We start from the raw sequence: 17,641 nt of genomic DNA on the forward strand, positions 1-17,641 counted from the left end.
TAATGAGAGCTACAGTTGCATTTGTTCCTGGATATTTGTTCAGCCATTCAATAACTCGAGGATCGATGATCTTGTGGAAACTTATTGACAGACATTATGATGTGCTGCCCCAAATCTGATTCAGCAAGTCCGGTGTGTGTCCGGTGTGTTCAAAACCTTCTTTGACGATAGCTATTAAATGACCACGTTTTTTTTTAATTTCTTCATTTTTTTTAAACTAATTTTATTTGCTAATTATCTATTACTAGCTGACCCGGCAGACGTTGTCCTGCATAAAAATAATATTTGTCTAAAAATTCAATATGGAACAATTCAATTTATTTATTTTATTTTTTTAGGATAACTGATTTAGATTTCAATATAATAACACAATTATTTTAATGCTTTTTGATGAACAACGTTTTTGGTCTTGCCTTCCGATGCATATATGAACAGCGCTGATGGTCTACCAACTCTTGAACACGCAACATAAAGTTGTCCATGCGAAAAACATGGGAACTCTAAATTAATCCCACAAATTTCCAATGACTGACCTTGCGCTTTGTTAATCGTCATTGCAAATGCAAGCCGAATAGGAAATTGGAGGCGCTTGAAATCAAATGGCAAATCGTTTGGCACCATCGGAATACGGGGAATTAAAACATCTTCACCTTTGTATTTCCCTTTGATAATCGTAGCTTCGATGACGTTGTTCATTAACTTCTTTACAGCTAATCTAGTACCATTGCAAAGAAGTGGTTGATTGATATTTCTCAGCATAATAATCACCGATCCGACTTTCAACTGAAGATTGTGTGGTGGCAATCCGGGCAATTCTAATGAATTTAAAAATTCTGTAGGATAGTTAACTACATCGTCCTGATTCACAACAGTGTCCACAGATTTATACGAAACTAATTCGCCGGGTATGGCGTTTTGAATTGTGAAATTTAGTTCGTCGACGTCGTTGTTCTTGGCTGCCAATATTGCACGCTCACTCAACCAAACGTGATTCGTATAATGTTGAGCAATGTTTGGGAATACGCATTCTATGAGTTCATTTTTTGATTGCGTCAAATTACAAAAATCGGTGGGCAGGGTTACCAATCTAGTCAAAATGTCTACTGGAAGTCTGCCATTCCCGATGTCTAACAGTTGCTTTGAAAATACATCGCCAGTTCCATCGTTTTGCAATTGCACACGCATGTTTATAGATAATTTTAGCGTTTTAACATGCCGCCATAAATTCGATGATTTCAAACATGCATTGATCTCATCAGCAGCCGTGGATCGTGGAATTACTGGTAGAGTTTGGCGAAAATCACCAGCCAACAGTATCAAGACACCGCCGAACAGAATTCGCGTGTCCCGAAGATCCTGTAATGTCCGTTCCAACGCTTCCAATGATTTCTTGTGAGCCATGGTGCATTCGTCCCAAACGATTATTTTACACTGCTGCAATACTTTGGCCATTGGGCATGTTTTGGAAATGTTGCATGTGGGGTTTTCGTTGATTTGCATGTTCAGCGGCAGTTTAAGTGCTGAGTGTGCTGTTCGGCCACCATCTAATAAGGTGGCAGCAATACCCGATGATGCAAGCGCCAATGCGATTTTATTTTGCGATCGAACTGTTGCTAATAGCAGCGAAATCAAAAATGTTTTTCCAGTGCCTCCAGGCGCGTCCAAAAAGTATATTCCGCCACTTTCATCGTTGACAGCTTTTATAATGGTGTCATACGCACTTTTCTGGTTGTGATTCATCTTGGGAATGTTCGATCGCACAGTTTCTTTTAATTCATCACGATTATAATTAAGCTCTCTTTGCACTTCTTGATTAAATGCAACGTGCATTAAACGATTTGGTGAAGTCATTCCTAATTTTGTCAGCATCAGCCCTCCCGTCCTACTTAGTCACACTTGGTCGACAACTAAGAAGCTTTGCACAAATCCAAAAATTTATATTTGTCTGTCTAGGCTATATGTGTGGATGTGAGCGTGTATGTGTGTACAAAAAATAGTGTGCCGTACGGCCGATCACCTTTACAGTCTCTTAAAATGGCCCACCCCCCTTCCCCCTCCCATGGCTGCCTCTTGGATTCGAACCTAGAGCATCGACAAAACCGACAGAATGATGCGCTCACGCTATGCACTCTTCCACGGTTACTGTGTAAATAGTTTCTATTATCAATTGAAGTCTCTCTTGTCTGAAAAGTCAGGATGTCGGTGAGCTATGCTTTTTGCGCTCTCCACCCTCATTCGTGTGAAACGTTTCGGATAGTGAGCTACCCTGGGGCATCATTGCGCATCTCCTTTCGACAGCTCTTTCGTATGACTTGTTGCATGGTTTGCTCGTTTCGTGTCGAGGTGCGCATAGCCACCACTGATTAAAAAGCGAGATGTGTGCAAAATCGGTGTAACAACAGCTCATCACTCACACGATGCAAATGATAGTAGAAGCTCGTCACAAGCTTAATATGTATATGTAAATACATCCAGTAAGTCGATTCATGTACAAGTTACGAGAGAATGGAGTCGAATCGTGATTACTGGCATTACGATATTGTTCGTTGTCTGTAACAATATCCTCCGTTTTTTCGCCTTTCCCGTACAACGAAGTTGTACCGAAAGGCTATCATTACACTCCGAAAAAGAACTTTTTATAGAAGCCTCTGAGACCTATAGTGGTATATACCTATCGACTCAGCTCGACGAACATTGAACAACTTTTCGCAATCCTTAACCGATTTTCTCGCAACAAGTTTTATTCGACAGAGGACAAAGCCTTGTTGATTACTGTTGAATTTGATAACGATCGGTCATTGCGTTTAAAAGTTATGAAGAAAATGGTACTTCGAACCATATAAGTACCATATAAGGAGGTGTCTTAACTAAATGCGAGAAAGGCACCACCAACGCTAGGTGGATTAATCCGGTTATTTTTTTAAGAATCAGAAGTGAATAAATAATATTTCTTACAAACGTTAAACAAAAATTATCATCATCACGTACTACTGTAGGGTAAGAGAAGGGTTTGTTTAATTAAATTATGCATACCTAAAACAATACGAGAGGGAGGGATACTGCCTTTTTTGAATCACGTAATGTGTGAACAGCCCCAAATGAGAGTCGAGTTTGATACAAGTAGTAATATTCCGCTTGTGTTTATAAATTGTTTCGTTACGTTATGAAATTCTCTTATCCTCTGAAAATTAGTTTGTCAGAATTTTTTTATGTTCATTTTGAAATTCGTTTTTTTTTTTCGGTTCGGCCAAAACAATTATTGATATACAATTCTTTGGACCTAGTTTGATCGTAAATGATTAAAAAACAGATTACCTACCCTTTCTGGCACATTATAAAATGTAATAAAAGAACACCATAGAGCTATCAAAATAGACTGTAGAAAAATAGATTCCATTATTTTCATCGTCTCGCATTTATTTGAATTCATTTTGATGCATTGCAGCCATTTCAGACATTTTTTGAAGGATTTTTTCCAAGGGCTTTAAACATATAAACACGAATTTATTCCAAAAAGTTATAATTGAAAAACGAAAAAAGCATCGTTGAAATAGAAATGAATCAAAGTGACGAACGTCACAGGCATGGTTCTTTACATGGAGTAACATCACTCATGGAAAATGGTATAACAGAGTCATAGTCTATGTTTGATTGACGAAGAATTTGAAAGATTGTTTAAAAATTTAACAAGAAAGGGAAAGAAAAAACTACGAACAATCCCCAGTTTTCCCTGTTTCTCTTCGAACATCCAGAAATTCGTTTGAAAAATTTAGGGAGGCATGGGGACGAAAGTTAAAAACAGTAATTGTGTTAATAAACTCGCTACTTTGAATTGAATAAGATTATGTTTTCACAGATTTTGTTTTAGAAGTTTAGGTCTAAGATTTCACGCTTCCAAACAATTTTTGTAAGGTTCTCATGACATGGTAATGTAGAAAAAAAACAGATTGATTCACCTAGCGTTTATTTAGCCCTTTTCGAGCTTAAAGAACGATTTTCGATGTTTTTGTTGCCTAAGGTAAACAATAAGAGGTGTTTTGGTAGATCGCGATGTGATTTTCTTTGCAGGCTACTAATTTTTCCGTTCGTCAAATACTTAAGTTTAATGACTATCCTCTAGGAATCCAAAACTAAATGCGTTTTCAAGAGCACAAGTATACGTAAAGGATATATGATCACTCCAAAAACAAAATTTTTATAGAAGGCCCGGATATATTCAAAAGCCATTTTTTTGTCAGGGAAAAATTCTAAATGTATCATTTTAATTTTATAAATTGATGCAATGCATAAAAACGAACGCAAATATATGTGAATTGATGAAAGTAGTGGAATCTATCTTTCTACAGTGATATTTTGGCCTTTCTGAGGCTTTTTTTTATTATTTTTAATAACATGCGAGGGAGGCACCATCAACGCTAAGTGCATTATTCTGTTTTTTTTTCTTCATAAGAAGGAATTTATCCGCTATATAAACACCTTGGTGAGAATGCAATTTCATGCTCGTGTGGTACCTATTATATAGTGTAGAATCACCCAAAAATAAAAACAAGGATCAGAAAAATTATATTGAATATATTAAGACATTATTATAATAAAAATAACTCACGCCAACTTTACGCCGATTAACGGTACCGTGCCACTGCAGTTCCAGAATTCCAACGGTGCCGTCATGCTGCCACATCGCTGCCGCTGACAACACGTCTCAGACAAGTTGACGGGTCAAGCGATAGTGTATGTATTCCGAAAGACTAATTTTCACGCTGCACGTTCCAACACACTAAAAGGCAAACATTTTTCTTTTCTTATTTTTTCCATATTTTCTTGCACATATTGTCTGCTAAACAAATCACTGAATAAATCACTCTTATGCACTTTCTGATCTTCTTCATTGAACTGGGGTGCTAAGCGATAGCACGTTTCTGGTGAGCACATCAGAAATAACGCTTATGCGCTTTGCAGTTTTGTAGCAAGCGTCGGGTATACCTTGTTACGCACATGTACGTTACGTATTACGACGTTAGGCATAACGGACGATAGACATAAAATGGCCCAAAGATCAACTTATGGCAGAATTATGCCTAACGTCGCAAACTCGTAAGCGTCAAAATAATTCCTGCTAAATAAAGCAGATATGACTTCTTCGCTCTTCGAGAATCTTCTAAATCGCCGTGCCAATCGATAACATACATGACTACAGAATTTCTGATCATTTTTTAGCTCTTCGTGATCTTCTTTATCGAATTGACGTGCCTTACACACATCGATAGCACGATTTTGTTAAACACATCAGAAATTACTCTTCGGCATTATTCGAAACTTATATGCCAACCACCAACACATTTTTGATTATCGATCTGCTTCGTTTATCATACTTCTTCAAACGATGAAATATGCGAATTCACACTGATTCAGCAAAACAACATCTAAACAAAACATTAATAACTCTTTCACTTTTCGCGACACTTCCCGAAAGAATCTGCCTCTAAATTGATGCCACACTTAGAAATCAAATTTCTGCCAAGAAAATCAAAAATTACTCTCCCGTACTTCAGTATCTTCTCATTCAAACTGTATCGAAAAATAACCCTTTTCATTTTATAATATTCTCCAAAGACCAATTCAAATTTATGTCGTGTACTTCGCTCAAGTGCGTGTCAAACGGATAGTATATGAAAAAACACTAGAGGAAAAGAAAAAGAACAGAAATGCAGACCATACATAAATATATGACTGTACTTTTCAAATTACAAGCTTATGCAGTCATTTATTGTCTATGACAATATTGTTAAGTAAAATTGAAGTTTTATGGAAAAAGGTAAACAATATGGGAAACGTGTGCTAAATAAATTACATTAGTATTTTTTTGTAGAACATGAGAAAAATGTAAATTTGTTTTAGTTGCGAATTAGATGTTGAATCACAAAAACATATTTGAACGCGCCGCCGGGATTTCCTACTATAATTCTATCGGTATTTCATGAATTCAATAAAAAATAACCCAATCAAGTATTCATCCACCAATTACTTCGAAAATTCCTCCAAGAACTCCTTTTTAAAATTAGTCATGAAATTATTTAGATTTTTTTTTTTAACCATTCCAAAAATTCTTATTGAAGGAGTTATCGAGGAAGAAATAGTGGATAATTTGAAACAATCAGCAGGAATTTGAAGAAATTTGTGGATGAATTCTAGAAGGAATTGCACATAAAATTTCTAGAAGAATACCGTTTTGACTCAAATCCTAAAATAACCCATATTCAGAACACTGGCGTTTTTGCAGAATTTTACTTGATTTTCCATCGGTTTTAAGTACGAAGGATCAAGATTACAAACGAATTCAAAATTCTTTAGGAAGAAATACGCGAATAAAGCTAAAATTGCCATTTAAAAGCGAGAGTTCGGAATATAAGTCAAGTTTAGGATTTGAGTCAATACGGTACTTAGGGAAATTTCTTAGGGCAATTAATGAAGGAATTTATGAAAGAATTCCCACGGCAGCACCTGGAGAAAGTTCTGGAAAAATCCCAGGGGAGATTTGCGGAGAATGCACCAAAGATCTTCCGAGAACAATTCTGGAAGAATATCGGAATTGATGGAACAATTTGTAGGGATATTTCTGAAGAATGGTCAACGGTTAGCCTTGCGAATTTGATTCTTGTTTCGGCCTACGATGATTTTGGGTGGGGAACTTTCTTGGCTCCCTGGTCATAGTGTCTCCATTGTGATTGTCAGTCAAGATATATACTTACTCATGCAATTGGCATAGAAAAGCATTCATAACTGTGTAAATGCTAATAGTATGGAATGTGGAGCCAATGAAGAAGAAAAATAATTTTAGGACGGTTTTCGGGTCGGACGCATTATTGTTGGATGAATTTTCGCAAGTTTCAAGAACAATGCTTGAAATTTTGAGGTAGTTACTATGGATATTTCAGTAGGCATTCTTGGCGGAATGTTTGAAAAAGTTCTCGGATTTTTTTCAGTAAAATCTTCGAAGAAAGTTCTGAAGATTTTTCCTTTCTCTAGAAAAGAATCTCCGAATATTTTCTCGAACAAATTACCAAAATTAGAATTTTTATAAAACTTTTTGTATCAATTAGCATTAAACTGAAGCTTATGCATTTTGCTTTAAAAGAATTGTTTTTAATATTGTCTTTTATGGTTACAATTATGCCACCACTATTAGCACCATTACCTCAAATGGCTGAAAATATTTATTAACATAACATTCATTTGAAGTTCTAATGAATATTGGCATTTCAGGACTGAGCATTTCATAAGAAAATCCTATGTGTCCTAATAATAGAGCTTTTAAGTATATTAGTTTAGTAGGAAATCGTAATAAATCAATATTTGTTTACAAAATATCGTACGAGCAAATCGCAAAGTGAACCCTATTTGATTTAATGTGTAAAACAAGTTCTTACCAGAGATCAGCCAGTATCTTTATTAGACAAATATTTGTATTAGAAAACAAAATTCGCCACAAACGTCGCCACGCCGCCGCCCGCTGCTGACTGCAAACGGCATAATTGTCTTTACTTGAGAGGTTTTTCAGCCCATGGCTAGCTCACCTGATAATTTTAAATGTACTCGCACTTAGAAAAATATTTTAAAGGTTTTAAGTATAATTGTAAAGGCTTGTCATAAAACAAGAATAACAAAAAAAAACAAGATAGAAAATTTCTCTAGGCTAGGTTAAGAACTTATTTTCAAACGAGTTGTTCGCTTCTTTACTAGGTTCTTTAGTGATAATAGATCGACTTCGGTAGAAACTGGAACCGAGTTAGGTCATTTTTTTCAAGTTTGTGCGAAAATAATAGAAATGATGTGCACTCAGGGGGAGAAGGCGGAGCACTGAATCCCTACCCCGACATGTGCGACATCTGGATTTGGTTCTAAACTATAAACAACCGTATTAATTCTCTACCACCTTTTTGTTATGTCAATTTTGATGCACACTTTTGTTTTTGATATATTATCAAAATTAAACACTCAATCATGCAGCAATATAACGATGTGGTATGCTTGAGATACCTGCTTGATTATAGGGAATCGAAAAATAATTTATTTGCAGTAACCGAATATAGAAATGGTCGCATTAACGATTGCGCCCTAACACCGGTTTTAAGCTTTGATGCATAGTACACGAGCTTTGTTCGCCAGTGACAGGCGTATGGGGCCCTTGAGTGCACTTTATTCTGAGTGTAGCCAATTGAACTTCCCGCGAAGATGACAAAAACTTACATGAAGCATACCCGGTGGCTTACGCAGACGAACGTCAACCGAAGCGATTCGCACTATAAATGGCATATCAATTGTTTTCTCGCGACGAAGTGAAAACACAGAATTCACACGACACGCACCGCACTAACGAATTATTTTTCTTGCTGTCCGGAGCAGAAAAATCAACTTTCACCCGCAGTATTCAAACAAAACACGCTCTAGGGCGAAACAAAACACGCTCTAGGGTAGTTGTACCAGTAACAGCATTAGTGACTGTTTAGTACACATAATAGTACGAAATACGATTTATCTAATCCATATGACAGCTATAAGTCTTTCTTCCCTACCTCATATTATGTCACAAAATGTTGTATCCTATACGGAATCGCTATTATAATTGATTCATGTTCCAAAAACTTACTAAAGTTAAGGAAAATGTGGAATCCTGTGCTCTAATATCATAAATTGACGTAATGAATATTGTTCTATACCATAATGCTCACTATGTACACCACTTTAGTATGCGCGCTATTGTATTTTGTAGAACACTGCAAAAATGGAAAACACTGGAAAAATGGAACGATAAAGTTTGTGATATAGATTAGTTCTTCTTCTTCTTCTTCTTCTTCTTATTGGCATTACATCCCCACAGTGGGACAGAGCCGCCTTGCAGCTTAGTGTCCATTCAGCACTTCCACAGTTATTAACTGCGAGGTTTCTAAGCCAAGTTACCATTTTTGCATTCGTATATCATGAGGCTAACACGATGATACTTTTATGCCCAGGGAAGTCGAGACAATTTCCAATCCGAAAATTGCCTAGACCGGCACCGGGAATCGAACCCAGCCACCCTCAGCATGGTCTTGCTTTGTAGCCGCGCGTCTTACCGCACTACTAAGGAGGGCCCCGATATTGATTAGTATGGAAATCTAATTCACTTAAAAAAAAAAAAAAAAAGGACAAGGACAATGTATGAGCCTAACTCAAAATCGCAAAAAATGCAAATGTTACAAATATGCGATCAAGGGCGGGCTACACATATACCAATTGTTGGAGTAAGTAATTTCGAAGAGAAACAAATACATATACATTTATTATTTAAACATTATTTTTATAAAAAATAAGAAAAGGAAGACTTTTAACCAAGCTTTCGATTCAATCAATGCCATTAATAGTTTTACATCCTATCAAAAACAAATGGATGAGTTGCAATTTGGCATGTGTTTCTTTTCCTCACAAGTCAGTGGAAATAAAAACGACGAAATTTGTGCCTCATTGGTTTAATTAAATAGTCTTAATTTATCACGTTTATTATTACCAAGTAAGTATCATTACTGGTACACCGACCCTAACGACTCTACCCACCCACAGTAAAACTGACATGACATGACGTCTTTCTAACCAAACGAAAGAGCGCCTGTCGCCGCCGTCGCTGCCGTCAACGCCATCGCCGGCACAAGAGAGTGAGTGCAGCCTACCATCGACGCAACGCTGCGCTGTAACACGCCGAATGCGTGAGTGCAAGAGAGCTCTGCCGCTGAACAGTGGAGAGCGTAAGCAATCATTATCATTGTCATCATCATTGGCAATACGCGTTGAAAACACCACGTGCTCCTTGTCATCTAGCACCCATGGCTTAGAGATACAATAGTGCTGTCCAATGAGAGCTTGAAGTAGGTCGAAGTTTCTCCCTGTCCTGCTCATGCTCATTTGTTGACAAAAAAGAACGAGCAGGACGGGAACAACTTCGAGCTACTTCGAGCAGCTCATTGGACAGCATTAATATGTGCACTAAACAAAAGTGATTTGAAAGTCGCTCAAATTGAACTTCTCAGCACGTGTTTTTTTTCAACTCACCTAAATTAACAGCAAGATGAACATGTCCAACTATCGACAAGCCAATTAAGTTGATCTTGAACCAGGTTTAAGCGGATTAGTAAAAAACCCTTAAGAGTTAAGCGAAGGCGAAAAAATTTGCCATAAATAAAAATTATACAAATTGATAAAAAAAAAGTTGGGGTTTCCTTTATCACGATTAAACTAGCGAACGGAATGACCGATTTGCAAAAAAAATCTTATGCGTTCAATCTGGTTTAAGTTCATATACAGAAAAGAATATATACCATAGCTCGAAATTCATGAGTATGTAAACATTTGATGAGTTGTAAGAGATGTTTGAATTTTAAAACGATCATACATAAATAGATCTAGAATGCGGCGCTGCAATTATTTGACATTTGAAAAGAAAACTGTTTAGAGCTTTTTGTGGGATATAGGTATTTACTTGTCAGTTGTCATACGAGTTATTTAGTATTATTCCATTTCATTCCACCGCTAGATTGTAATTTTACAGATATATATCTAGAACTTCGTAAGATCGTTTACAGTGTGTTATTCTTGACTTGACTACGTTCTAGGACTAATCAAGTCAAACTAAGTCGAGTCAAGTACGAGACACTGAAGTCAATATTTCTACTGAGATCGAAAAACGTGTCTGTAAAGTCCCAAATGAAGTCGTTAAATAAAATGTGATATTATTAATTCGTCTTATGACAAGTGAAATAATAGTAGTCTATGAAACTAGTTGCAAAAATCAAATTCATGATTAATTTGTACCAAAATAATTCAGTCTAATTTATTCATTCTTGCCAAAAATGTATGTCGATGCAGAGAACAATCAAATTCCATGTTATCGTGCCACATTGCATAGATCGACAAACCATCAAACTCACCCAAACTAATTGAGTAAAATGTAGTCATGTAACTTTCTGATGTTGGTTTTCCATTTTAGTATCCAAATTAGTAGTACAATGGAAAAATAGTATGGAAAAATTAGCCATACACGAACTGTAAACCACTGTATTATGATCTGTATTACGATCAGGAATTGCAAAAAAGTAGTGTCAGTTTCGAGCAAGGCAGGGTCCGTTCAGATGACGAATGATGATCTGGGATATCACTTTGCAGGTGGCATTTAGGATAGTGATCGCTCGAAAGCGAAAGAAAATTACTTCCTTCCAGTTCCCCGGTAGCTGGTCAGTTTTCTAGATCCTGACTATCAGTCTGTGAAGACAAGTGGATAGCTTTCCGGGCTCTTCTTGATGAATTCAGTTCAGATATAATCCTTACCAGCTGCATCGATGCTATTGGGCTGTTGGATCTTCAATTTTTCTAAAGTTTGAGGCTGTTAGGTTTCCAACGTTCGCTGAACTGGCTCGCCTTCTCCGCTGCCTTGACTCTCACCGCTTGTGCTCTCAGCGAAAGCGTAGCCTTTGCGGTATGCGTTGAGCTTCTGATAGAACTTACGAGTTTCTTGAGAACGGCACAGGTGCTCCATTTCCTCGCACTTCGCTTCTTCCAGGCAAAGTTTCTTCTTCTGGAAGAAGCAGCTGTGCTGTCTCCGTTTTCGTCTATAGCGTTCCACAATGTCCCTGGTCCCTTGTTGAACCGCGACCGCCCACACTGCGTCCTACTTCTCCAAAATCTATCTGCACTCTTCGTCGAACCAATAGTTTCGTCGATTTTGTCACACATACCCATTATTGTTTTACACTGCGTCGCTAATGGCTGCTTCAACTGTACTTTAACAGAGGCCCCAAATGTACTCAAGAAAACCCCATCGAGGTATCCTCCTTCCGCGACGCTGCTTTAAGATACTGCACATATACAATGGAGACATCAGGTTGCTTCAGTCATTCTAGATTGTACCGAGGCGGCCGTCGGTACCGAACATTGTTGATGACGAATAGTTATGCTTGCAGTTTAACCATTACTAGACAGTCGATGTTAGTGTCACGATATGTCTTGACGTCGATAATGTGTGAGAAGTGCCATCCATCAATAAGTTTGTTATTCTGTCTGCAGTGTTGACCTCCAAGCATACCGATATTGATTGGTGTGCTGAAAGAAGGTGCTACGAATCGCCATATTATTGAAGGCCGCGTGATTAATTAGCCGTAGTCCGCTTTCCTTCGTCAACCAGTGAGCGCTGAACTTTGCAATAGTCTTTCTGAGCTCCTCCCCCTGACCAACCTGAGCAGAGCATTTACATGACCTATGATGATTTTGATGTATTGGCTTGGGCAGCTTTCAAATTCATGTTTGAGCTGTGCGTAGAATGCGTCCTTATAATATTCAGTGCTTCCGGAGTGGGCTATGAACGTTGATTATGCTATAGTTGATGACCCGGATTTTCATCCTCTCAATGATCGGTTACCACTCGATCACGCGGCTTTGCATATCGCCCATCACGTTGAAAACTGTTTCCAGCTCGCGTGTGTTGCCGCTCTGGTAGATGGCGATTACCTCCAACCATTCGCACCATTGATCCCTTTCAACATACCTCTTGCAACGCTACGATGCCAAATCCGCGGTCTTACAGCACATCGACGTGTATGCGTGTGCTTCCGGTGAAGATGAGATTCGCAGTTTCCCGAACCGAGCATCTAGTCCCTAGTCCCACCGAAATTCTTAGTTTTCGAATATGCGCCCTCAAAATAGTCTTATTGTATGAGCGCCCCTTCAAAAATAGGCGACTAAGTACCCCATATTTTACGACGACAGGGCTGGTCAGCATTTTATTAACCATCGTTAAACAGATGTCCTCGATAAGAATGAGCGCTTCATTGTATATTTCCACTCCTATTTCTAGCTGTGGATTTGAAGTTGTGAGACGCATTCGGTGTAAGATATCCTCAGTCATATCGTCCTTGTATTTTTCCCACAGATCAATCGGCATTGAAGGAAAGCACGTCGATATAATAATAGAAAATAGTGAGCGTATCTGATTTGGACGTGATGAAAGTACAGCATCGGCAAGTGTGTGATCCCAATGTGCGTCGTTTTCCAACAATCGCAATCGTTGACACGCCTCACGATAAGTCGCACACAACTGTCCATCGACAGTTCGCAAATCTTGGAATGATCGTGGTCCACGAACGTTCACCAACAGCAATCGCAAATAAAAGCATTCATCGTTGCTTGGATGCACAGTATAAATACGTCCTAAAGCATCAGTTGAAAATACATTTGGATGACCTTCGACAGGAGCACCTTGTTTGCGCCTTTGGAACGTTTTCGATGATTGATTCCAAACATAGTAGCGTGGCATTTCAGCATATAGCAATGTTCGGGCAAATGGATCACTTTGACACATCGAAAAGAAACTTGTCAATGTGGTTGATGGAGGACGGTCTGCTCTTTGAATCGCGTTCTGCGTTGTGAAGTACACTCGTTGTCCATTTTCGAGGTGAACAGCCAGATGAACTACTGTCGGATGTCTTTCGTGGATTGCAAATGAAAAAATTCTCCAAAATGCCTCATTGCTGCTTACATAACGCCCCATTTGATACTGTGTTACTTCGTCGTTCGCATTTGCCGAATCTACACCAAAAATAGCCATATCACTTCCCTTGTTAACGTATTTGCAGATGTATTTGATGGATTTCACTGAATTACAATACTCCACATTGATGTGTGCTTCGAATGTTTTGGACAAAAGTGGGGAATAAGGTACTATCCAACGATTGTCTACCTCAATGTTCTGACGATTTACTTTCACAATTGCTGTTCTTCCATTGTCATCAGTTGATCGTCGACGATACAACGGATAGCCATCATTCCCGGTTACAGTTTCACCGATCAATGCTCTTGGATATTTTTTTGAACACTTTCCATCGACCATACATGGCGAATTCATGTTAAAGGCCCCACATGGTCCATGTATCATGTTCTTCGTCACCACCTCAAACAATCCTGGATCGACATTTGCGTCGGGGATTTCCGCTGATATGACCTGGTCGATTTCATCAGGTCTTATTTTGTCTATCATCCAAATCAAAATGTGGGCATGTGGCAATCCTCGTTTCTGCCACTCTACGGAATACATGTAGCAGCGTATTGCACCGAAAACGCGATGCTTCACTATGTAATCCATAAGAGACTTAAGTTTTTGCTTGAAAACGCGTGCAGTAATATCGTGGCGATCAATAGGAGATTGTCCTGGAAACAAAAGTTCCCTTATTTCATTCCACTGCGGATTGCATGTAAAAGTGATGAATAAATCGGGTCGACCATATTGACGAACGTAAGACATCGCATCTTGTGCATATTCATGCATATGGCGGGGGCTTCCAATATAGGTCGCTGGCAAAATCGTCATTCTACCTAAATTGTTTATATTGCCATCAGCGTTAACTGCATCGCGCAGATGAATGTATTCTTCCGAACGAAGCTTTTGCTGATTGAATCGTATAAAAGTCAATCGCTCAGTTTCGATTTTCACGTACATATCTACAGCGTACTGGTGGAATAGTTTTCGATATTTCTGGATGTGGTTAGGATCATTTTCGCGAACCATCATTCTGTACGCATAGTAGTTCATGGAACTGACTTTCTTATTTGTTTCTGTTCCTGCAAAATTAAATTTGAAAACAGACATTTATGTTTTTAGTATTAACTGCTTATTTTCTGTTCTACCCACCTGTAGATGGGTCTATCATTGGGATTGTGAAATGATATCCATCATCCCCTTGCCAAAATAACAGTGGATACTGCAATGCGTCATACGATCGATGCGTTTCCGAAATACGCTTCAATTGATCATCGCGGCGATGAAGTACAATATCACGTGACGGCAAATTCTCACCAACAATAATGATTGCGATATCATCGACAGTCGGTGCATTAAATCGTCTAGCATGTTCCCCAACAGGCGTCTTATCCGCATGAATCACAATTTTATGATTGTCTGATGGCATTTTATCTAGTGATGTCTTGAACAACCGGACCAATTCATTTTGTTCATGAAGCATATTTTGTAATTGCTCGACAATCTCCGGTTTGACTCTAGAATTGTATGCACAACGTTGAGCCACTTCATCGTTTGAATTTCCCATAAAGTATATTTGTAAAAATTGTGGGTTTTCATTAACTGGTGGCAACAATGAACCTGCTCTGTGGTAAATTTGACCTTGAATCTATAATTGCCAAACAAAAAAGTAAAAGTAGCTGGTGGTAATATAATGTTGGGGAAGAATTACCTTGAATGTCGGCATGAAATTGTCTCTGACAATGTGAGTAGCGCCAAACGAAGTCATTTGAAAACATTCATTATATTTCTGGATGTTCGTCAGAAAATGTTTTGAATTAATCCCTGAACCAGCTAATAATGAATGCAATGGTTCGGATGGAGGAGTTAAGGAAGGTAATTTGATCTTGCCACTTGCGCAACATAATCCAGGTGCTTCTTTACGAAATTTCAACGCCTTGCAATGGGAACACACCACAGTCATAGATCCAATATCGACATTATTATTCGCGCAATAATCAATTGTTGGATCGTACCTAAATGCTTCATGTATCATCACACTACCGACTTGGCGTTGTACTCGTCTAGTTAGGTTTATTTGCTCGTGAATGTCAACAGATCTAGCTTGTGCTGTAGTCCTCCTTCTCGTTCTTAATCGATTGACATCATTTTGAGCAATGCGTTGTTCTTGTGACTGCGTCGATCGCGACTGTGACATTCTTTCTCTATCCAGTTCATTTTGCGATGCATGTAGCTCGGTAGATTGAGTCGCTCGATGATACGTTGTATTCCTAGCTTTACGACTCCTGCGTCCAATGTTGATGCGTCTTATTGGTGGCATAGCAATTTTCTGACTAAAGAATAAACAACATAATCAGCTCCATTTCAATTTCAATTAATGTTGAGGCTTGATTTTGAACGTTTGTTATATTGTTGCAGTAGAACTTACCCGCAATCTTAACTCGTGATTTGGGGACCGGCACCAATCGTAACTTTAAAGCGTATTTATAGCTTAACTCGCGATTCGAGGGTACGTTTCAGGATGCTCGACTGAAAACGTCAATTAAAATCAGATCCATGTCAATAACTACAAATATGTTTTGAATTTACGTTTTGAATTTACAGGACGCTCGGCTGAAAAACGTGCAATATAATCAGATCCATTTCAATCAAATACTACAAATATGTATGGAAATTACCAATTTTCAGGTTTCGAACTGTGGTTTGATTTCGAACGTTTGAGATATTGTTCCTGTAGAATGGCACTTTGAACACTGGTATTTATTCATTAACTCGCGATTTGGGGGTACGTTTTATGATTCTCGACAGAAAAATGTCTGCCCAAAATTCATGTCTACTATGATTTATGCGTTAATATTATGATCCGTACTCTCGTACAAAACATAATTTTAGCTTTTCACCTTTTTCTCAAATTTACTTGTGATTTTTGCATGAGGAAATGTCATATAAACCCGTCGGAATCGACAACGAACATATCTGCTGAAGGAATGAAGAAAATCCGTCCAGCCGTTTTCGAGTTATGCGGATACGAACACAGACCATTTCATTTTTATATATATAGATATGCATTCATCTCTTAGACTAGGTGTTCCGTGTTTTCTTAACACTATCATCCTTATTTGCTATGTTACAGTTTTAGTTATTATTAATACATTTCAATTGCCTCTGGCAGTAAGAATTTTTCCTCTGGTTGAATTGAACCATGTAGGAATTACAATGTTTTCAACTTAAACTAAACTTAACCTAATTAATACTAAGGGTACAAGGAGTTAATCGTTGCAATAGAAGATTGCAACGATTTTTGTCTAAAATTGGAAATTATTTTTTTGGACATTTGTGGCAATGTCTCAATATTTGAAATTCTATGAAGTTCATTGGTACTATACCACGGAGGTAACTTCAGAATCATTTTCAAAATTTTATTTTGAATCCTCTGAAGTGTCTTCTTTCTGATATTGCAGCAACTAGTCCATATTGGCACAGCATACAACATGGCAGGTCTAAAAATTTGTTTGTAAATCAAAAGTTTGTTCTTAAGACAAAGTTTTGATTTTCTGTTTATAAGTGGATATAGACACTTAATATATTTGTTACATTTGGCTTGAAGGCCTTCAATGTGATTTTTAAAAGTTAGTTTTTGGTCCAGCAGAAGTCCTAAGTATTTGGCTTCGCTAGACCAATTAATTGGAACCCCATTCATAGTGACAATATGTCTGCTAGAAGGTTTCAAATAAGAAGCTCATGGCTTATGTGCGAAAATTATAAGCTGAGTTTTGGAAGCATTCGGGTAAATTTTCCATTTTCGCAAGTAAGTGGAAAAAATATCCAAACTTTTTTGCAATCTACTACAAATGACACGAAGGCTTCGCGCTTTGGCTGAAAGGCCCGTGTCATCTACAAACAAAGGTTTTTGACACCCTGATGGTAAATCAGGTAAGTCAGAAGTAAAAATGTTATACAGTATGGGCCCCAGTGTGCTGCCTTGGGGAACACCAGCTCTTACAGGTAATCTATCAGATTTAGAATTCTGATAGTTTACCTGCAGTGAGCGATCTGATAAATAATTTTGGATCAGTTTAATAATGT

General features: G+C 38.0%; 1 protein-coding gene across 1 annotated transcript; it reads right to left on the reverse strand.

Moving 5' to 3' along the window:
• Positions 1-12,601: 12,601 nt before the first annotated feature.
• Positions 12,602-14,984, reverse strand: LOC134209376 (uncharacterized). Its single transcript, XM_062685360.1, has 2 exons — positions 14,708-14,984; positions 12,602-14,637 (listed from the first exon to the last, which is right to left on the reverse strand). The coding sequence occupies exons 1-2, from the start codon at positions 14,982-14,984 to the stop codon at positions 12,602-12,604; spliced, it is 2,313 nt and encodes a 770-aa protein (XP_062541344.1).
• Between the last annotated feature and the right edge of the window lie 2,657 nt (positions 14,985-17,641).

Source organism: Armigeres subalbatus, chromosome 2, assembly GCF_024139115.2.
Source record: "Armigeres subalbatus isolate Guangzhou_Male chromosome 2, GZ_Asu_2, whole genome shotgun sequence".
Lineage (NCBI taxonomy): Eukaryota > Metazoa > Arthropoda > Insecta > Diptera > Culicidae > Armigeres > Armigeres subalbatus.

Excerpts from the sequence above, each read along its gene's own strand:
- LOC134209376 (XM_062685360.1), bottom strand. The coding sequence starts at position 14,984 with ATGCCATCAGACAATCATAAAATTGTGATTCATGCGGATAAGACGCCT. Across the intron at positions 14,638-14,707 it reads AATGATAGACCCATCTACAG|GAACAGAAACAAATAAGAAA; the intron begins GTGGGTAGAACA and ends TTAATTTTGCAG.